This window comes from Puma concolor, chromosome D4 (genome assembly GCF_028749965.1).
Source record: "Puma concolor isolate L17-30 chromosome D4, mPumCon1.1.hap2, whole genome shotgun sequence".
Taxonomy (NCBI): Eukaryota; Metazoa; Chordata; class Mammalia; order Carnivora; family Felidae; genus Puma; species Puma concolor.
This window is the reverse complement of record NC_141679.1, coordinates 62,047,049-62,070,520: the sequence shown is the minus strand read 5'-3', so window position 1 is coordinate 62,070,520 and position 23,472 is coordinate 62,047,049. Positions and strand designations below refer to the sequence as shown.

At 39.0% G+C, this 23,472-nt stretch overlaps 1 protein-coding gene across 4 annotated transcripts in view; it reads right to left on the bottom strand.

The window, feature by feature from the left end:
* The window catches only part of TGFBR1 (transforming growth factor beta receptor 1), a 58,381-nt gene that overhangs the window by 29,230 nt on the left and 5,679 nt on the right, over positions 1-23,472 (bottom strand). For 2 of the 4 annotated variants that reach the window (XM_086683586.1, XM_086683587.1), the window contains exon 2: positions 5,773-5,875. The exons of the other annotated variants lie outside the window; for them this stretch is intronic. In XM_086683586.1, the coding sequence (XP_086539712.1) occupies positions 5,773-5,875 (103 nt within the window). The remainder of the gene's footprint in view (positions 1-5,772; positions 5,876-23,472) is intronic. 4 annotated transcript variants of the gene reach the window in all.

Here is a 23,472-nt window from a genome sequence, read left to right as displayed (position 1 = left end):
CGGGACCGAGGTTTTTTTCTAAAACTTTTTGGTTTACAAGTACAGAAAAATTCTTACAAGTAATTTCATCAAGGTAAGGCTCTCCCATTTGAAACACAGTACATGTAAATTTTTAATGGTTATTCTTATCAGCCCAAAGCTATGTATTCACATATTCCCCCACCTGGAAGCAATATGTGAAAATACAACTACCTACTTCACTAGAGGTTGGAAATGTCATTTGGGTGGATTTATGGTAATGGAGTAATGGAAATAGATTTGTATTTCTCTTTCCTCTTGTGCAAAACCCTGACAAAGGCATGTATCTTCTAGCTAGGATTAGGGTGCTTGCTCAGTAGGCCAAGGAGACTACACCAGTTAAGGCAATCATAGACTGGAGAAACACTAGCAACATGCCCAGTTGTATCTTTTGATCTTTATGGCTTAACTGGAGAAGTGACTCCTTCAGGGAAGTCTTCCCGTAATTACCAACACCTTCCCCTACAAACAGACACAGACCTTCCACCATGGTCTCCAATGAGGTTAAGTGCTTCCCAAAGCACACATTAACAGGATTGCTATATTTTTTCTCTCCCCTATGAAACTATAAGCACCCTGCAGGCAGAGATCCATATTAATAATTTCTGTAAATCCATGTCTAGCAGGCCTGTTACATACCAACATTCAAAAAACTTTTGTTAGGGGTGCGTGGGTGGCTCAGTCGGTTAAGCGTCCGACTTTGGCTCAGGTCATGAGCTCGCAGTTTGTGAGTTCGAGCCCTGCATTGGGCTCTGTGCTGACAGCTTGGAGCCTGGAGCCTGCTTCAGATTCTGTGTCTCCCTCTCTCTCTGCCCCTCCCCTGCGGGCACTATGTCCCTCTCTCTCTCTCTCTCAAAAATAAACATTAAAAAATTTAAAAAAAAAAACACTTTTGTTAAATGAATGATAGAATGGGCACTTAGATTTCACTACAAACTCATGAAACTGCAAAACACAGTTATGTCCTTAGGTCCAAACAAACTTCCCAATTACTCGTTGGAGAGGAAAACGTTACAGTCCAGATATGTAGTACACAGAATGGCTACCTATGATGAGACCAAGGAGGTCCACAGAAACAGCATATCTAAAAAAAGAATAGCTAGACAGGCAGGCCAGAAGAAAGCTAACTCTCTGAACAGCTTACTGTGCAGGAAAGGAGAACTCAACAGGCTTGTGATGCTCAAATGTTGCATATTCCCAAGAAAGGCCTGTTTAGGACTGGCCCCTGGCTAGTCCCTAGGCAATAAGCTCTGAGCCCTTGGCACATTCTCCCTGATACAAACACTGCAAACCTGTGTGACTGAGACCCAATAAAAACTCTGGACACCAAGGCTCCACTGAGCTTGCCAAGCTGCAACACTCTGCACGTGCTGTCACAGTGATGCTGAGCTATGGAGTGAGTGCACCTGTGCCACTGCACTGGGCCAGCACACCTGGAAGCTGGCACCTGGTTGCTCCTGGGATTTGCCCCATGTGCCTTTTCCTTTTGAGGATTTTAATATGTATCTTTTCCACTGTAATAAACCATAACCATGAGTACAACAGCTTTTCTGAGTCCTGTTAGTCCTAGCAAATCACTGGGCCTAAGGGTGGTCTTGGGGACCTCAACTCACTTGCTAAAACCAAACTCAGGAATGTCAGGATTGCCTCAAGCAAGTGCTTCTTGGTTGCTGGCTTAACTAATATACTAACTACCTTTACAGACCAGCAATGTTTTACCTTAGTCGTCATAAAAAAAAAAAAAAAAAAAAAAAAAAAAAAAAAATTCTTTCTTCTTCTTAAATAGTTCAGCTATTTGAATTAACTCCTCCCAAACACAAGAAGAACTCAAAAAGAGTATTAAAAAAGACACAGTCATAGTCCATAGTCTAATACTTAAAGATTATTAAAAGAGACAGTTATTCACAGTGATTATAGGTTCCCCGGGTATAATTTCCTAAGGAGGGATTCTGACTAAAAAATCCATGGACTGGTTTCAGGGATACATGAATGCCATGAAACTGCAGGTCAAATATATGGCTTTCAAGGTTTGTTGCTTTCAGCAGAATCACAAAGGAGTCTGTCACCCACAAAAGATCACAACCACCACCATAGGAGACTGTCATCATTCTCTCCTGAATCCTCTGTACTCAAGGTGAGTCAATCGACCAATACTGTCTAACCATTAGTTTTATCAGTTACTCTACCAAAAGCTTAGTGTACCAAGACTAACTTACGGTTCCAGCACCTGAAGAGCTCCAAGGCCTACAGAAGGCGAACGCTACGATACAGTGTGTAATTGCTATGTATAAAAAATACTGCCACGAATACTCTCTCAATTCTAAGATCTTCATCTTCTCTCTTAGCATATATGAAATGAGACCTACACGCTTGGCCTAACAAGACTTTTACTTTTGGATTCCAACTTACAGCTCCCTTTGCAAATGCCATCTAAGGCCACACATTTCCCACCATCATGTCTTTCATGGCCATGGTCTTCACACATACTATCTTTCTGCTTCATTTAAACCCACCTCTCATCCTTTAAGACCCTATTCAAACAAGATCTGTTCCATGATATGCTCTAAACTCTTCCCCACCCTTAAGATAACTGGGTGGGTCCTTATGATACGTTTCCTAGTCTTCTTTGTGGACCTTTAAATTTTTTTTTTTTCAACGTTTATTTATTTTTGGGACAGAGAGAGACAGAGCATGAACGGGGGAGGGGCAGAGAGAGAGGAAGACACAGAATCAGAAACAGGCTCCAGGCTCCGAGCCATCAGCCCAGAGCCTGACGCGGGGCTCGAACTCACGGACCGCGAGATCGTGACCTGGCTGAAGTCGGACGCTTAACCGACTGCGCCACCCAGGCGCCCCTCTTTGTGGACCTTTAAGACTTGTCAGATCGAACAAATCACTCTATTTATAGTTTGCTGTTAAAGGCTCTCTCATTACATTAAGAAGGGCCAAGTTTTTTAAAATTTGTTTTCCCACCGTTTAATCCTGGACTCTTAGATGGTGATCACAAAAATACATGCTGACGCAGTATTTCCCAAACCAGAGGTCCCAAGTATGTTGGGAGGAAAAGGGGAGTCTACAGATTGTGTACAAAAAAATTTTTAATGCTTTCATTTAAAAGATAATCTAGGGGCGCCTGGGTGGCTCAGTCGGTTGAGTGTCCGACTTCGGCTCAGGTCATGATCTCGCGGTCCGTGAGTTCGAGCCCCGCGTCGGGCTCTGTGCTGACAGCTCAGAGCCTGGAGCCTGCTTCCCATTCTGTGTCTCCCTCTCTCTGACCCTCCCCCGTTCATGCTCTGTTTCTCTCCATCTCAAAAATAAATAAACGTTAAAAAAAAATTAAAAAAAAATAAAATAAAAGATAATCTAAAATGAATGATAAAAATTCTGGATCACAAGTAACCACAATCTAAACAAGTACTGTCAGTAGGCTGTCTTTCACTGATACTTCTTTGGTTGTATTAAGATCTCCCTCAGGCCAAACGTTTCTCATGGCACACTGTGCAAGGAAAGGTCTCATTGTAACTGTAACCAACAGTGAAAAATACTGTACAGGAAACTAGAATCATCAAAGCATATGACAATACAGGCATCGTCAAAAGCCAACAAACAGTCTAACAGCTAATACCATATATATATGCTGCAAGTATTACACGGGTCCTATCTTTGTAGTACAATTGCAAAAGTTCATTAGAAATAAATGTGGATGGAAGTACCCAATGACATTTTTCCATTCTCACTTCCAGCATGAGCTGGTATAGAGAACCATTTAATAAAGACTTCAGTAATGTCATCATGTTAACCTCATCTCCGAGTGAACACCACAGCTGACATCTCATTAAAACCGGTATTTAAGGAATGTTTGCTGGCAAGTGTTTTGGTCAGACATGAGGTCTGATTATCCCGAACTTAAAAACAAAGCCTTAAAGTCATTAATAGCACCTTGCACAACATTACTTACAGAGAATGGATACTTGCAGCTTTTAGTATCACTCAAGTGAAAATAGAGAAACAGATTTAAAATGGCATGAGACCTGAGGCTATTTTTTTCTATTGTGAAACCTAAACATCACCTGTCTCACCGAATAACTATTAACTTGAAATTTGTTAGTTTCATAGTTGTCTTTGTATTTAATTTGCAGTCTTGGTTTATAGTTATAAATGAGCCAAAAACAATAAAAAATTTTTTATCTAGTTTCACAGCTATACAATTTAAGTAACATGAAAAATACATCCTGCATGTTTCCTTTTAAAGGGGTTACTACTTATGGCAAGTTTGAGAAAATTAGGGCTAAAGGGCTTCTCTGAACAAGTGTCTTTCAACAAGAATAGGTCACTGGACAAATATAAACTTCACTTAACATAAAGCTTAACCAGATTAGGGTTTATTTCTTGAGAGAATTTTAAAATTCTATTTTACTACTCTAAATCAGAGTTGAGACTGAATACAAGATTGCTGTTAAACATATATGATGTTTAGAGTTGACATATATGATGACAGTTCAGAGAAAAAATAAAACAATAATTTAAAAATTTCCATCAATTCATGAGCTTTAATTCTCATTTTTTTAATTCAAATTTATTTTATGAATAGATAGATCTGACCCCTAGCTACCTCTCTTTATTAATTAGGCTGTTGTTAATTTTTAAACGCACATACAGGGCAAAATTTCTATCTAAAAAAGGTGTACAATGATGTCTTCTTCCCACTCCAGAGCCCAGGTTTCACACCCTCCTCTGCAGCATCCTTTAACACCAGCCCACCAACTCGACTCTTTCATTCTGCAACTTCTCACTGAGCATATCTATCTATCTGCCAGGTACTGCGCAGGCTGCGGGGTGTAGGGATGAATAAGACAAGTATCTGGACTGCAGGAGCTCAGCAGGGTGGATTAAATGGAGCACTAAAATCCAGGGTCCAGAGGACAATGATCAAAGCGCTTCAACTCTGCCAAGGTAGAAGGGATATCAAGAAAAGCTTCACAGGCCATCTGAGTCAGAACTTGGAGCATATGTAAATCTGCTAGATAGCTGAAGGTGAGAAAGTTGTCCTGACAGCTTTTTGTCCTGAGGTTTTTTCTCCTCAGTGGCAGGATTTTATCCTTGGTGGCTAGCATCCCAAATGTTAATGAGACCATCAGATTTCAATAACTACTCAAGATATTAACCATAATGGTTTCATTTCATCAGCAAAATGAACATAATCCCTTCCTGACCTATTTCATCATCTCAACGAGATCGTCAAATGAGATACTGTACAATAGCACATCTTGAAACTACTAATATAAATCATATGTGACCACACAGAATTATCACATATAATAAATGGCGTTGTTCCACACAGTTTTTATTTGTAGGCCACCAAAGAAACGCGTCTTCCCCAAAGTAGTACGTAAAGTTCCACTGTAGAGTCCTAGACAGGGCCGCAGGAAACCCTGAAGACTGTCTCATTCTAATTCAGTTCCGTCATTTTATTAATGCAGAAACTAAAACTGAGGAGTACCAAAATAATTTATAACAACATCCTATCCATGTTACAGGTGGATGTGAATTCCCACTACATTTTCATCACAAACATGTGATGGTATTGGTATCTGTATGTTTCTGAGTTAGTATCCAGATGTTAAATAACTCAAATCTTTCAAGACTCCCCAGTGGTTCAATAGGACAGCTTCTTGTTTGGACCCCTAGAGTTGGGCTTTTCTGCCTGACAGCAAAGATACGAATCAAACTCCCTGTTCAGTACCTTTCTCCTACCTTGGTCACCTGTTGCTTCCAGGCCCCAATATCTACCAGCAGCTACAGCTTCCTCCATTCTATGATGCACATTTTCCCACACTCTCACTTCTGAAATCTGCATCTGCATTACAATCAAGGTAAAAAGAAAACTTCAGCCTCTGGACAGAAAGGTAAGACACGATATTGCTACTGCAACCGAACCATGTACAAACTTGGCTATGTATAGAAGGAATTACTGATTTAATTATCACTTTAATTATTTGCATTGGTATCTCTCCTGCAAATAAAATTTAGCTTAACCTTATTCCCCATTAAGGTCTTCAGGCAGATTTCACAACGATTCAGCACTGCAATGAAAAGCCACTGCGTTCACAGAAAACTGTCAATCCCATGCGAGGAAATACAATTACTAGCAATAGAAATTTCCAAAGACTGCAAAATAAATCACAGAATTTTCAAAATTAGAAGATGTTGGTGTGATGTGAAGGACTGTCAGAAACCAAACATCTAGCTGTCAAAGAAAGTGACAACAGTAAAGAGAGACAGCGGGACTCCTGGGGTTATCAACTTCACTGATGGTGATAAATCCCAAATTGAGATTCTAGCACTTGGTCCCAACTATATAGGAAACTTCCATCATTGCTTCATTTGAGTGTGTCTGGAGGTCACACATCAAAACCCTATTCTTTCTACCTCCCTTCACTGCTAGTCAGCTAGGGCCACCCAGGGCTGATTCACAAACCCAGGTACCCTGCTAAACAAGTGGAAAAGCAGACAGCCTGCGAACAGTACACAGAACAGACAGGTCTATGACCTTTGTTGATTAAATAAAAACTGGCACCAGAAACCTTGTCTTCCCAGGCCAATAACTTACTCCCCGCTTTATGCATATACTTCAATACTCCCTCCTTTTTCAACCCTTGTTGTTTGGTCTCACGATCCTTCTTTCCCTCTATCAAGTACTTGACTGAAACATCTGTTGAAATTCACTAGTGATGCCTTTCTGGTGAAATTCAACGTTCTTTTCTAAAATTCTTCAGGATATGAGACACACTGACACATTGTTCTTTATTAGTTTACATGACACCACACTTCCATGTCCACAGTCAGCCCTCTGCTACCTCTCAAATCTACATCTCTACACTTCTTGGCCTTGTGCTCCAAACTCATATTTTAACTGCCTTCCAAGAAACACTCTGCTTGGCTTGCCTTTTACTGCAAAGTCAACACATTCAAAACCAAAATACAACATTATTCCTCTAATAGTGGGAGATATAATCAAAGGGCCCCACAAGGACTCAGGTTCCTTCATTGCTGAGACAGCTCAGCAGTAAAAAAGCAACAGGAGGATGAAGATTTCCCTCTCAGAGACTGAATTCCAATCTTTTCACCACTCTAACTTTGCGGGTGATGACCCTTACTTTCCCTTACCCTTCCCATTATAGCACAATTATGTGTTGCGACCTAGTGAGAGTATTCCCAAATATTACAAATATGCACCAAAAGACAGGTAAAGGACATGAACGATGCCTTTTATTCAGTCTGCTTAGCTACTGTTAAAAACTGAAGATCATACCACTGTTGGCAAGGATGAAGGCAAAAGTTAGAATACATACAAACCCTTTTAGGTACTGCTGGCAACCCCGCTACAATCTTGTCCGCGTCCCATTCCAGTTCTGCCTCCGGTCTTCCCTCTAGGCCCAGTGCCACACCCTCTCTCAAGGAGTCTGGTCCTCTCTTCTCTTCTCCCTGCTCCAGCTCTGGGGAAAGCATACTAGGTTCTCTTCTTTTGTAAATATGCTGCCAATCTCTGTAAACAAGGCTAAAACCCTGACCACCAACAGGGTTTTATTCTTCCAAGTACTCAGCGGTTCTTCTCAACTCCACCCCCTTAGGGTTACCTGGCAGCTGTAATGTCAAAGTGAGCTTGTCAAAACACCAAGCACCATACAGCGTGAAAGCGAATTCTCTAGTCTAGTCCGGATAACATTCCACTCCCAAATTTAGGGCTTTAAAACAAAAATATGATTTACCCAAAAATGTTTCCAGAAAGTCCAAGGACTTAAGAAACATTTCTAATTCAACATACAACTCCAACCTGGAGGACTAGGGGCACGCCTAAATTCTCAATCACTTGTTTTTTGTTTTTTTGTTTTTCACAATACTTCCATTTTCTAGTCTCCTGAGCTCCATGGAATTAGTTGATATAAAGTTAACTGATATCCAAGAAAAACACACTAAGAACAGGCTGCCTCAATGGCAAGATGAGATTTAACAGGGACAATTAATATAAAGGCCTTCGTTTAGGCTCAAATAAAATAAACTGCATAAATACAGGATAAAGATTTGCTTAGCAAATTTGGGGAATCTGTTTAACAACAGATTTTTAAAAGTCAACAGCATTTACTGTTAACTGTAGCCATGGTGATAGGGGAGACAGAGAGAGAACTGGGCACAAAATTCCACAAATGTCCAAATAATAAATAATCAGTGTTACTTGAACATCCATCTGCTATGTACATATGGGTCAGAAAATCAAAGAACGAATTCGACAAAGTTTGACTGGAAAGGTATCCTAGCCGTGGAGACAACTACCTCATTTTATAGACCTAGTGTCTATTTGTCTCACTCCAATACTAAATCAAATCATGAGGTCAGGATGTGGTAAATTTTGTTTCATAAAAAGCATTTCCTTACTACAGCTCCTCCCTACAATGAACTGACTGCCTCACAGAAGATTATGACTTCTCTATCATTAGAGATATTTAAGCGGAGGCTTAATGACCAATAGTCAGAATTTGTGAAGTAGGGATCTCCTGCACTAAGTAAAGGGTTGATGTAAAACTAAAACTCTACAATTCTTCAAATAGTAAGATTCTATTGTTACAAGTTGCATCAAATATGAAACATCCATACTTTCCTTTTTTTTTTTAAATATTTGTTTATTTTTGAGTGAGCAAGGAGGGGCAGAGAAAGAGGGTGACAGAGGACCTGAAGCAGGCTCCACACTGACAGCACGGAGCCCAATGCAGGGCTCAAACTCACAAACTGCAAGATGATGACCTGATGCTTAACCAATTGAGCCACCCAGGCGCCCCTCCATGTTTTCATTTTTTGACTAATTCAACTTAAGTTGACATCTTCAAGGTACAGCATTTAGGGTAGCGAAACTCATTGTATAATTGTTTGTTCATCTATTTCCTCCATTACACTGTAGGTTAGTATTTTATGAGTATTTTATGCATCTCTGCATTCCTAGGTCCAGAATCCAGAAAGGATCCAGTATGATTCTTGAATAAACATCCCAGGAGTATCTCTTTTGTATGTGGGTGGTCACTAGCACCAGGGTCCTCAATTAAATGGCCAAGCAACCAAATTTTACTTTTAACTACCTTCATTTTTGAAGTCTTTTTCCCATCTCTCAATGCTCTCCTTTCAACTGTCTGAAATTCCCACTTAAGTACCTCCCTTAAGTCCATTTGATGGACAATACCCCATCATCCAGAATAACCTCTTCCTCCACATAAATGGAAGGCAACCTGACACTTCCAAGATTACAAATGAACATACCCTCTGACCTAGAAGGAATGTAGCCTACAGATATACTTTACATGTGAAAAGTGCCTAACATACATGGTTATTAATTTCCTAAGAATTTTATACTAGGTTGTTTTTAATCCTGCCTATGCATCTATCAATAGAACTGGTGAAATAACATGATGGTATCACTAAAATGGAAGACCATACAGCTACCAAAAAAAAAAAAAAAAATTGATGTTTTCATAAAAAATTGTTTTCAAAAAAATTGATGATGATTAACATAGACTAACCCCTAAGATGTATTAAGTAAAAATCTGGGGGCGCCTGGGTGGCTTAGTCAGTTGACCATCTGACTCTTGATTTCAGTTCAAGTCATGATCCCAGGGTCATGGGATCAAGCCCAACATCGGGCTCTGTGTTGAGTATGGAGCCTGCTTGAGATTCTTTCTCTCCCTCTACCCGTCTTCTCTGATCAGGCTCTCTCTCTAAAAAACAACTGCATAGTGCAGAACAGTATATTTAATACAGTAACATTTTGGCTAAAAAGCAAAGGTAGGAAGAAAAGAAGAAAGGAAAATGCATATACACACTGGCTTGTACATATTACAAAGCATCTCCCTGGAAATACAAAAGCAATAGGTAACACTGACTTCCACGGAAGGGAACTGGGTACCCAGATGATAGGGATGGGAGGAGACTTTTCACTACACACACATTTGTACTTTTTGAATTTAGAAAAATGTGAGTGTATTATATCTATTCAGTGTCATAAAAAAATTAAAAATGCCTTTCTATGCTCCATCCCTTTCTCCTATACTATCTTCAAAACTCCTAACTTAGTACATTTACTATATGGAGTATTGCCACCTCATGCCAATTTCAAACTTTAATGTTCTTTCTGTGAAACAATTTGCCAAGATACAGTAATAGCCTTTAAAATATACTTTTTTGGGGGGGCACCTTGTTGGCTCAATCAGTAGAACATGCAACCTGTGATCTCAGGGTCATGACTTTGAGCCCCACACTGGGTGTACAGATTACTTAAATAAATAAAACTTTAAAAAAAACTTTAAAAAAAGTAAATATTACTTAAAAAAATAAAACTTCTTTAACTCTATTAATACTACTTCTTAGAATGTTGTCTAAAGGAGTAACAAGAGATAAGAGCAAAGATACGCACGCAGATGTTTGTTACAGCATTTTATGGTTGAAAACAACCTATATGAATGACAATATGACAATGACAAAATAAATTATGACACAGTCATAAGTGGGATGCTATATAGGCATTAAAGCTGATATTTTAGAAGCATTTTTAAGGACAGGGAAATGGTTATATTACTAAAGCTATATACAATGTGATTATAATTCTATTGCTATCATGTGTCTTGTTTTTGTTTTTTTTTTAACCACTTCAAAGAGTTGAAGGGGTATGTTGACATACAGAGCAGATGTGTACCCTAGCCCCTAAAAAGAATAGAGAAACTTTTATCTCTGATGGTTAGCGCTACAACATTAACCGAATTTCTTGGTTTTTCCCAATCTAAACATACCTTTATAGTTTCTCATTATAGTTTATGTGGACTAGTGGTTATTACAAGAGTATGATAATTAATATAAGGTAATTCAGAGACAAAAAGAAGTTCGAATCCTATCTCTGCCAGACAGCCTGTAAGTAATCTTGGGGAAGTTGCTTAACTTTTTTGAGACTGTTTTCTAAATTTATAACAACAGCAATCTCAGAAGGTTTGAGATTGAGATAATATGTACAGAAATAAGAATACTCAGGGGACCCTGTGTGGCTCAGTTGGTTGAGCGTCCAACTTTTGATTTTGGCTCATGTCAGGATCCCAAAGTCGTGGGACTGAGCGTGGCAGCAGGTTCTGTGCTAAATGTGGAAGCCGGCTTAAGATTCTGTCTCCCTCTGCCCCTCTCCCCCATTCACGCTCTCCCTCTCTCTCTAGCTCTCTAAAATTAAAAGAAAGAAAGAAAGAAAGAAAGAAAGAAAGAAAGAAAGAAAGAAAGAAAGAACACTTAGCATAGTACTCAGCACATAAAATGCTAAAAAATTCATTTATGCATTCATTCAACAAGTATTTATTAGCACCTACTATGTGCCAGTCCCTGTTATACCTGCTGTACAGAGAATCAGAGCAAACCTTTACACAAGTCCAGAAGACAACACTGACACAGAATACATAATGTAAACAGTGTGCACATAAAGCAGTGAACATTCCCATCAGCTATTTCTGTCTCTTTCTCCATTCACGGGTACCCATACAGAGTTTTTCAGCAGTATGACTGTTTGAACAGGGTTATTAGAACTTCAGTAGTTCTTAGGCAGCGTGAGATGTACCTACAAGAAAGTAGATTTTCAGTTCCAACCCAAATTAACAAAGTGTTGGAATACATCCAGTGTGCACATATCCCTAACAAATAGAGAATCATAACTCATAAAATGTTCATGCTTGGAGGAACCTGGTAATTACCTGATCCTTTTCTCTTATTTTTCAGCTGAGGAAACAGAAATGCCCAAAGAGTTACATCAACACAATCTAGATATATTCTAAAAGCACAGGGGAAAAAAGCATATTGGAAAATCTATGGTGATCTCTCCCAAGTAGGACACGATGAAGGACTCAAGCCTTTCCCTCTGGAAAGCAACACTGGCTCTAGGTGATGTGACTCAGTTGCACAGGTACTGAGGTACAGGGATGAACCTAAACGAAAAGTGGCAAATCATTCTGGGCTACAATAAAGCTAAAATAGAACTGTGGTAAGAGAAGGAAGTGGTGACCACCCACCAGCTACCTTTGAATTAAAGGAAGAAGAGAGTCACACCTGGGCCTGCAAATAGCAAAAGACCTACTGGAGCCATAAAGAAACGAGCTGGTGTCACTGTGTACTTCATATTTTAGAAGCGCAGAGTAAGGCCTAAACACCTTTCACCAGAACAGTGTATGTAACCTGTGTGGGAACAAAGGAGGAACACCTTCAGGAGGACCGAGAAGCCTAGGAGATTCCTGCTGTTGAGGAGCTCACAATGTAAGGTAGAAAGCCAGCACGCCATGGGTAGAGGGTAATGCACAAAGTGCGGTGAGAGCAGAGAATAGGGACACTTCCCTCAAAGATGGTGCCTCCCCTGAGACTTATAGAAGGCTAAAGAAGAAAGGGAAGTCATTCCAGGGAGATGCTATACCAGGATTCTGTACAGATTCAGGAATAAGAGACTTCAAGCAGTTTAGGGAAATGTAAATAGATCATATAAATCATCTCGATATAAACAACATGAAAAAAAGAATAACAAAATTCAACACCTATTCATGATAGGTGTTTCTCAAACCAGCAATGAATAGAAAACAAAAATTCAAATATGTATCATTTACAAAAGCATCCAAAATCAAATACATAGGAATAAATCTAACAATATATAAGACCTGACCTCTACAGGGAAAGCTTCAAAGCATTACTTGACAAATTATGAAGAATACAAAAGACAATTAATTTATTTATGAATGGAGGGACATTCAATACTATAAGATGTTAACATTCTGCAAAGTGACCTGCAGATTCAACAAAATCAAATCAAAATCCTACAGCTGTGTGTGTGTGTGTGTGTGTAGGAATTCACAAGCTAATTCTAAAACCTATATAGAAAAATATCCCAAGAACGGCCAAAGCAATTTTGGAAAACAATGCTTTTGGAAGACCTACACTACAGAATATCAAGACCCATCATAACATGATAATAATTAGGACTATTAATTAAGTATTGGCATGAGAACAAACAGAACAAATAGATTCCAGAAACAGATTCTCACATCTACAACTATTTGATTTATGATAGCAGTGACACTGCAGGGCCCTGGGAAAAGGAAGATATTACCAACAGTAGTGCTGGATCAACTAGGCATACAAATTTTAAAAATAAAAAATAAAACACATACACACACATACATATACACAGTGAAATATTACTCAGCCATAAAAAAGAATGAAATCTTGCCATTTGCAATGACATGAATGGAGCTAGAGAGTATTATGCTAAGCAAAATAAGTCAGAAAAAGACAAATACCACATGATTTCACTCACATGTGGAATTTAACAAACGGAACAAATAAGCAAAGGAGAGAGAGAGAGAGAGAGAGAGAGAGACAGAGAGACAGAGAGAGAGAGAGAGAGAGACAGAGAGACAGAGAGAGAGAGAGAGAGAGAGAGAGGGAGAGGGAGAGAGAGAGGCAAACCAAGAAAAAGACTCTGAAGTATAGAGTACAAACTGATGGTTACCAGTGGGGAGGAGGGTAGGGGGATTAAATAGGTGATGGGGATTAGGAGTGCACTTGTTGATATGAGCACCAGGTATCATATGAAGCGTTGAATCACTAAATTCTAAACCTGAAATAAATATTACATTGTATGTTAACTAACTAGAATTTAAGTAAAACTTGAGAGAGGAAAAAAGTAACATTATGCTGTACGGTAACTAGCTGGAATTAAAATTAAAAATTAGGGGTGCCTGGGTGGCTCAGTCGGTTAAGCGACCAACTTTGGCTCAGGTCACGATCTCGCGGTTTGTGAGTTTGAGCCCTGCGTCAGGCTCTGTGCTGACAGCTCAGAGCCTGGAGCCTGCTTCAGATTCTGTGTCTCCCTCTCTCTCTGCCCCTCACCTGCTCGTGCTCTGTCTCTATCTCTCAAAAAATAAATAAATGTTAAAAAAATTTTTTAATTAAAAATTAAATTAAAAAATAATATATATATATATTTCATTCCATAATGAAAAATCAACTCCAGATGTACTATACATATCAACATTAAAGTAAAGCAAGATGACTTCTAGAATAAAACATAAATATTTTCAAGACATTGAGTCCAGAAAGATTAATCAAATAGGATTCAAAAAGCCCTAACCTTTAAGAGAAAACAACAGAAGTTAAACTACATTAAAGTCTGTCAAAAAGATACTGTTCTCCTATATCATTTTTCTTATTCATGTCTTTTTCTTCTTTTAGATTTTCAAATATTTGTCCATTTTAGTACTGTGTTTAAAAAGAATCTGGGGCGCCTGGGTGGTGCAGTCGGTTAGGCGTCCGACTTCAGCCAGGTCACGATCTCGCGGTCCTTGAGTTCGAGCCCCGCGTCGGGCTCTGGGCTGATGGCTCAGAGCCTGGAGCCTGTTTCCGATTCTGTGTCTCCCTCTCTCTCTGCCCCTCCCCCGTTCATGCTCTGTCTCTCTCTGTCCCAAAAATAAATAAACGTTGAAAAAAAAAATTAAAAAAAAAAAAAAAAAGAATCAATTTGGTGTTTTATAGATCAAATCTACTGTAATTTTTTCTAAACCTTTATTTCCTTTGCATGCAGTTAGGTTGATTTGTACTTAATTCCTTCTCTAGCTTGAAATCTTCTTGCTTGGGGCGCCTGGGTGGTGCAGTCGGTTAAGCGTCCAACTTCAGCCAGGTCATGATCTCGCGGTCCGTGAGTTCGAGCCCCGCGTCAGGCTCTGGGCTGATGGCTAGGAGCCTGGAGCCTGTTTCTGATTCTGTGTCTCCTTCTCTCTCTGCCCCTCCCCCGTTCATGCTCTGTCTCTCTGTCCCAAAAATAAATAAAAACGTTGAAAAAAAAAAATTAAAAAAAAGAAATCTTCTTGCTTTCGAATTTTCTCTTGGGTACTGCTTTAGCAAAATCCCCACTAGTTTTGTAGGGCTTGTGTTGCCGGTCATTTCTAAATGGTTTGTAATTACAACTATAATTTCTTCTTTACTACAGGGATTATTTAGAAGAAAAATCTTATATTTCCAAGAGGATATATTATTTATTTTGACTTTTTCTTTTAGTTGTTGTGAATTTCTAATTTGGGTATTCTTTGTAGACCTTCCTATCACCAGTTTCCTGGAAAAGTGAAGAAGTATTTTAAAAGAATAGTGTTCATGATTATAAAATTGGAATACTTTAAATCTTTATTATTGTGTTACTCAAATATTCTTTTCTAATTTTTTTAATGTTTATTTATTTTTGAAAGAGACAGAATGCAAGTGGGGGAGGGGCAAAGAGAGAGGGAGACAGAATCTAAAGCAGGCTCCAAGCTCTGAGCTGTCAGCAGAGAGTCCAACATGAGGCTTGAACCCACGAACCATGAGATCACGACCTGAGCTGAAGTCGGACGCTTAACCCACTGAGCCACCCGGGTGTCCTGACCATTGCTTATTTTTTTAGTTAGATTTTATTTTTATCAAAGTTATGTATGTACAGAGTCTACAGTGTCAAATAATTCTACAAAACTGTTACCCCTCCTCCCACAAAAAAGATAGCAGCTCTCCAACATCCAGCCCTTTCTATTTCCTGCTCCACGGAAGCAATCACACTTTCCACACTTAATTGAGTCTCTTGGTATTTAGCTTTATGTCATTCCCATCCCTTTTCAGAACAAAGAAACACTGAATTTAGCTAAAAGAGGAATGGCAGAAATAAACACTGCTGGAAATCTCCAAGACTTGGTGAACCACACATATAGGTACACAAGTTTTAATTTCTTGACTTCCCTAGTCTGAAATGTTCATCTTCTTTGTCAAACAAAATATCAAAGCAAGCAGTTCAATTCTGGTTGCAGTCTCCTAGAGGAATACAGCTAAATTAAAACAAATAAGGACAGAAAAGACCAGCCAAAATGAGGTGACTTTTATAATATGTTGTAATATTTCTAACCACTAAATCCATGGCCTTTCTTGGGGCATGAGGATGTGAGAGTATCTAATGTTGTCTGAGCTCCTTTCAGAAGAACCAACCAAATACAGTTTTCAGACATCACGATATAAATGTCCAGAAGCTTAGCACTAGGAATATGGGTTTCAAATTGCTGTTAGCATTAATGCTAGCATTTTGGTTACTGAAGAAGGCCTCTAGTAGAAGGCTGGTTATTAAAAGGTAAGGGTCTATCAGGACTTGATGTATAGAATTATGCAGTACATGTACAGAATTTATGACATCTATATAGAAGTCAATAATTACTATGCCCTAGCTATGGTTTAGAATGGTTCACAGGTGATTACACCCATTTGTTCCATGAGACTTTCCCCCCAGTTCCAGGATCTCTATGCTAAATTAGATGCAAGCACCCCAGCTATTTCCTTAGGGCATGCCATCTGTTTGCAATGCACAGCTAATTCTGAGTCTGTTGCTCCTTGAAAAGTATCCCCTAAGGTTTCTGCCTGACTCCTAAATTCAAATTTATTGAAACTCCTCCCTCCTTCCCCTTCTCCCATCATAAGGCAAGGGAAGGCTAGATCTGACATAACGTATATGATCAATGAGAAATGGTGGAAAGTCTCTAGCTAGAAGAATATTTATGTGACCTTGCCTTTTGTTTGTTTGTTTGTTTGTTTGTTTTTTAAAGAATAAAGTGGAAAAAACAATTGTGATCTTGGGGAAAAAGACTGCATGAGAGCAGAAAGACTCAAGCTCATAAATGCATTATAAATAGGGGTGCCTGGGGTGGCTTGGTTGGTTAAGCATCGACTTTGGCTCAGGTCATGATCTCACAGTTCGTGGGTTCGAGCCCCACATTGAACTCTCTGTTGAGAGTTCAGAACCTGAAGCCTGCTTTGGATTCTGTGTCTCCCCCTCTCTCTGCCCCTCCCCCACTCATGCTGTCTCTCTCTCTCTCAAAAAAAAACATTTTTAAAAAATGCATTATAGGGGCGCCTGGGTGGCTCAGTCGGTTAAGCGGCCGACTTCGGCTCAGGTCATGATCTCGCGGTCCGTGAGTTTGAGCCCCGCGTCGGGCTCTGTGCTGACAGCTCAGAACCTGGAGCCTGTTTCAGATTCTGTGTCTCCCTCTCTCTGACGCTCACCCGTTCATGCTCTGTCTCTCTCTGTCTCAAAAATAAATAAAAACGTTAAAAAAAATTTTTTTTAATGCATTATAAATAAGGAAGAGAACAAAAGTTAAAATTTACCATGGGAAAAATAAAATCAAAACAATGGAAAGAGAAAAAATAGAGTATGTGTTCATAAGAAAGTGATCTACAGTGATAATTGTGTTAATTGGCTTGCTTTGTTGGTGATTAGAGCATTTCAAATAATTTACAAAAAAAAAAAGAGAGAAAAGAAAGAAAAGTAAAGGACAAAAGATCTGTGGTTCTCAATCCTTAAAGAATGTCAAGAAAAGGGCCGACTGTGTGTATCCCAGAGGGCACTGGGCCCTGGCTTTTTTACTTCGTTTGGCTATAGCAAGTACTGTTGGTTTGTCTATGTTTAGAGAGATCAGTATTAGAAACATATCTGGGATGAGGAGATACTATAGATTTTTTTCAATTATCCCAACTTTTTAGTATGAAGATTTTCAAACATTCAGAAACATTCAGAACATTCAGAAAAACTGTGAACACCTAAATTCTGTAATTGTCACTATTTTGCTATATTGATTTTATCATTATTTACCATCTGTTGAGGGTCTAATTTCAGAGCATTTAAGGAGATCTTCCATAAATTCAGGCAATTAAAAAAAACCATTCTCCCTAATGGAGACTTGAATGAGAAAAAGGGTGCTAGGGGTGCCTAGGTGGCTCAGTTGCGTAAGTGTCCAACTCTTGATTCTGGCTCAGGTCACAATCCCAGTTTGTTAGATCAAGCCCCGCATCGGGTTCTGTGCTGACAGTGCAGAGCCTGCTTGGGATTCTCTCTCTCTGACCCTCCCCCACGTGCTCACTCTTTTCTCTCAAAAATAAACATTTTTAAAAAAGGGGTGGGGGATGCTAAGTGAAGTTTTGTTTTTTGATTTTTTTTTTAATTTTTTTCAACGTTTTTTATTTTTATTTTTGGGACAGAGAGAGACAGAGCATGAACGGGGGAGGGCCAGAGAGAGAAGGAGACACAGAATCGGAAACAGGCTCCAAGCTCCGAGCCATCAGCCCAGAGCCCGACGCGGGGCTCGAACTCACGAACCGCGAGATCGTGACCTGGCTGAAGTCAGACGCTTAACCGACTGCGCCACCCAGGCGCCCCGTAAGTGAAGTTTTAAGTGAAATTCCTGTTTAGTTATTAGCTGAATTATTTTCCTAAAATTATCCTGAAATACCATATATGTTCAGAGTCCCAGTTTCCTCACCTGTAAAATAAAGTGAGACAAAATATAATCATGATCCCCATATTTATGGTTGTTTATAGCCTAAAAATCCTATATTTCTATGAAATTTTCTTAAAAATAACTGCCATTTACTTTGTGTTTTCTACGTGGCAGGAAGTATGCTATAATCTCATTTAATCTTCATAGGTTCCTTAAAATTTTGAGATACCACATTCATGAAAACTACCCACTGTTTTTAGTAGCATGCAGCCACTCTGACCTAATTCCAGTTGCACTTCCCCTTCACATTTTCAGTACCTTTTACTAACATCAATTTTGTACTGCTTTGGTGGAACTAGCTAGAACTAGCAAACAGAAATTTTCATTCCTCACTGAGAAACATGAGCAAACTCTGGTCCCTGGTGTGTAATTTTTTTCCAAATGTAAAATGCGATAAAACAGCCAAAACTACTTTAACTTGTTTATTTTGGTAAAATAATTACATATAATTATTGTTGAAGGAAATCTACAATACACAATCTTGGTGTTTTTATTTAAATCTGTTGCACATTGAATAACAAAATTAAAATGTCAGTTTTTCAATTGGAGAAAGTACTCAAATCAACAGCCATGTGCTAAACAAAGAGACTCAATTAGAGCACATTATGGTTCCACTTGGGAATAAATACATCCAGAAAAAAACCAACAAAGATCATACATATATTGTGCGTGTTCATATAAATTAAAAGTCAGTTACTAATTTTCTATCTCTACATTCCTCTTCAGGCTTACCTATCTCCTCCATGTTCATTGCTCCCAAATATTAGCCCTCACTTCTAGTTAAAAAAAAGCTGTTTGTTTTTGCTTTTTTCCATGGGAGCTATTTGTATTTCAATGCATATTTAAAGATCTTATATTGTAGAAATGTAACAGGATGCCCGCACAAGGTGTCCTAGAACTATAAATACACACTATTATGTAATACGTGAGGTTCACACCTAAGAAATCTAGATGGAATGGTTATCCTGAAGCAAATGAACAAAAATAAGGAGGTTCAGCCCTGTTGATTAGAACAAGAAAACACTAGGACTGAGAAGTAAGAAAGGAAAGTGAATCTACTCAAGTCATGGACGGTGATAAACCCAAACTCTTCACTTGATTTCTCTCTCATGCCCCTTATACAAAGACTTCTATAATAGATTCTGCTCGAGAGCAGGGAGAAACTTGTTTTTCCCAATGAAATTGGCATGTTTCTAACAAAGAATATCCTTCATGGTAACATATGTGAGTATCTTTTACATGAATATTGGGGTTACTATGCATCCTGCCTGTGTAAGGACACATTCTCTGAGTATGTGTGGTCTCTCCTAAAGGAAGTCGTCGATCCCAACATCCATCACCCAGAAAGGAGGCAGCTCTTCAGATGGGAAACCCAAGCAAAGACACTCTCTGGACCCTGCTGTTTTGGCCCTGTTTGAAGAAAGATAAATGCCTGGCTCTATTCACTTCTGGTGGCAGTACTCAGATGATGTCTGCCAAATGGAGACAGGCCAAAAGATAAGGACATGAGGAAAATGTCTTTGTAAGCCAGCTTGAACAGTTTCATGTTGCTTTCTCTATTCATTATCCTCTAGCTTTTAGCTAAGCTTGATTTAAATGCTGCAGCCTTACATCAGCTGTTCCACTGGCATTAGCGTAAGACTAGTGTGTCCATACTTGGATCACAGCCTTTACATGGAGAAGAAAAATGGTAGCACAACCCTCAATACATGTTGAAGAAGAAGCCTGCGAACGAGAATCAGGGCTGAGGTCCAGGAAGCCTTTACTACTTAGAGATTCTCCCTGCATTGCATCTTTGTGTCTGGGGCTCCTTATTATTAAGGAAGGAGGCAGCCTCCCATAAATGCTCAATAACAGGCAATGAGATGCAAACTATCAGGTTCCCTGATTGCTCTCACTGCTAGAAAACTCAGAGCTACGTATTGTGTTCAACTACAAAAGCTTTCCCCAGCTAAAAGTTATGGTGAATTGTTCTTTCTTTTCCCCTTTTATTTATTGGTTCTTATCTTTCTGGTCATTAGTTCTGATCTTACTGCATATATTTTTATTTCAAGTTTCCTAAATCCTTTCCTGGAAAACAGAGGACACAAGCCAATCACTGAATAGATTTTTCCCATACAATAAGAAAGTTACAAAATAGTGCTCCTCTCAAAGGTATGAATGCTAAAGAGTATGAATGCTATATGTTGGCCTCTCTTCTACCTCATCCAAGAACCAGAGCAGATTCTCAAGAGGTGAAAGAGAGCTTGAACGCTAATGTCAGTACAATCAGAAGATCACAAATAATTCTGAATACATATTTCTTTGGTGTTGGAGGGGGTGGAGAGAACAAAGCATGGACCTGCAATCCAGGAGGGAAGAATATCTCAGTGAACTGAGCAAGGCTCCACATCTAAGCTAGGAGTTCGGAGTCAAAATAAATACTTCACTTAAGGTGGCTTTTTAGGGCACCAGAATCAAAAAAAAAAAAAAAAAAAAAAAAAAAAAGGAGAGAGAGAGAGAATGAGGTAGAAGGCAAATGCTGATAATTGTTTCTTTGCCTAAGATTCTCTCCCATTTCCAACCACATTCCAATCTTACATCTTTGCTGCCTACTGAAAAACTCCACTTGGTTATGCGACCCTCACCTCAAACTCAACATGTTCAAATCAGGTTTCATTTCCCTGTCAATCTTTCTCTCACCTAATTCCTTACTAGTTAAAAGCATTATCCAGATGTAAAAGTCCTGGAGTCATTCTTTTTTTATTTCAGGAATCCTTAATTTTTGTACTCCAACTTCCTACAACTAAGATCTACTGCCGTTCAACAAATATTTACTGCGTGCCTATGATGCACCAGACACTTTCTATGCCCTTGTGATACAGTGGGAACAAAACAGAAATATCCATTTTCATAAACTTATATTCTAGTAGGAAGAGGGAAACAACAGACAGAGTAAATAAGTAAATACGGTTAAGTAAGTACAGGATCTCAGAAGGTAGTAAATGTTACAAAAAAAGAAAAAGCAGAGTAAGATAATGGCAATTTAAAAAAAGGGTGGTCAGGGTAAGTCTCATTGAGAAAAAGGTGACATTTGAGCAAAGATGTGGAAGAAGTAAGGGAGGAGGCTGTGCGGATATGTGGGGAAGAGAAGAGGCAAAGGGACAGCCCTGCAAAGGCCCTACTACCAGCTCCTCCGATTTCTTTGAAATGTCATAAAAACACATCAGATTAAAACCACTCACCTGATTTTTAAGGCCCATAATTCCTTGAACCCATCCTCTAAATCATGAACCTCCACTCCTCCCTTTAAAATTCTTGGAATTTAACATGCTCCTTCTTCATATGCATCATCCTCCCCTACCTAGGAGAGCTTTCTCTCTGCCCCAGTCTAAACTCTGTCCATCCCACAAGGCAGGGGATCAAGTCCTACCACTTCTATAAAGCAGTGCCTATGGCTGCTATTACTGAATCTGTATTTATCATATTTCCCAAGTATCATATTTCTCTATTTTATTTTTTTTTTAATGTTTATTTATTTTTGAGAGGGAGAGACAGACACAGAGTGCAAGCGAGGGAGGGACAGAGAGAGGGAGACACATTTTGAAGCAGGCTCCAGGCTCTGAGCTATCAGCACAGAGCCCGATGCAGGGCTCGAACCCATGAACCGTGAGATCACGACCTGAGCCAAAGTCTGATGCTCAACTGACTGAGCCACCCAGGCACCCCCCAGGTATCATATTTCTTAAAGGAAGTCAGCCTCTTTCTCTACTTCCCACTGTTTTGGTCACTACAAGCTGAAGCTCTTTGCAACTTAAAAACACTTTTATTAGCTTTGATAAACTACTGAAAGAGATAGAATGATTTTTTTAATGACTTTATTATACTAAAAAAAAAACCCATGGGGAATGGATGAGTCAAAGTGTTAATGATGGACAGTGATAGCTTTTTTCTTTTCTCTAATTCAAATTTTCAGCTATTTTCAAGTCTGTGGTTATGTTACTTTAAGAAGCAAAGAGTGTGCTATGAAAATATATAAATCAATACAAATAGTGTGTGATCAACTATCATTAGACTCATCAGAGAGATTAAAATTACCTAAAAATATAAGTCAAAGACTGCAAGCATCTGAGTAACTTGCAGTTGCAAAGAGGCACACTATAATTAAGACAAGCTGAAGCAAATTCTCATGGTTGAAAAAAAAGAAGAAAAAAAAAAAAACCCTTCCTGATGAAGTGACCGAAACAAGATATTTACTGTATACAAAAGCAACATGATGTGCAGGAAACAGTACACCCTCTGAAAATGTTCAAGTGCAGGTCCCACCACTTATTAACATCATGACCTCAGTTTCCTGGTCTGTAAAATGGAAACACAGAAGCTCTTCCTTTTACAAACTTTCACAGATACAAACTAAGTTCCAGTCTGAGCAAAATCCTGTTAACTCTGCCTACTGGAGTTGGTGGTAATGCACAATCATTCGAACCTCAGTGGTTGGACTGTTACTAGCCTACAGATCTCTATCTAAAGCAGTGTCTTTTTTTATAAATATATCTATGACTAAAAGATGAAAGAATATTGACATCTTTGAATAACATGTAAGATAGCTGAAAAGAATCCTGGGTTTGAACCAATGTCATCAGGGCACCTGGATGGCCCAGTCAGTTAAGTGTCTGATGCTTGATTTTGGCTCAGGTCATGATCTCATGGTTTATGAGATCGAGCCCCGTGTTGGGTTCTGTGCTGACAGCACGGAGCGTGCTTGGGATTCTCTCTCCCTCTCTCTCTGCCCCACTTGTATACATGTTCTCTCTCTCAAAATAAACATTAAAAAAAAAAAAACCCAATGTCATCAAAATCTACAGTTAACTCTTGAGCATTGGTCACCGGGACCTAGTAACAAATGGACTTAAAAAAAAATCTTCTGGAAATTAACTGGTACATAAGTAAGAAACTTTTGTACTATTATACAACTACCATCAGCGTTGGTTCTGAGAATTAAATGAGACAAGGCAGACAGAATGCCTGGCACATTCTTATCATATATTCTTTTCAGATTGATAAATGGTACATGAACCAC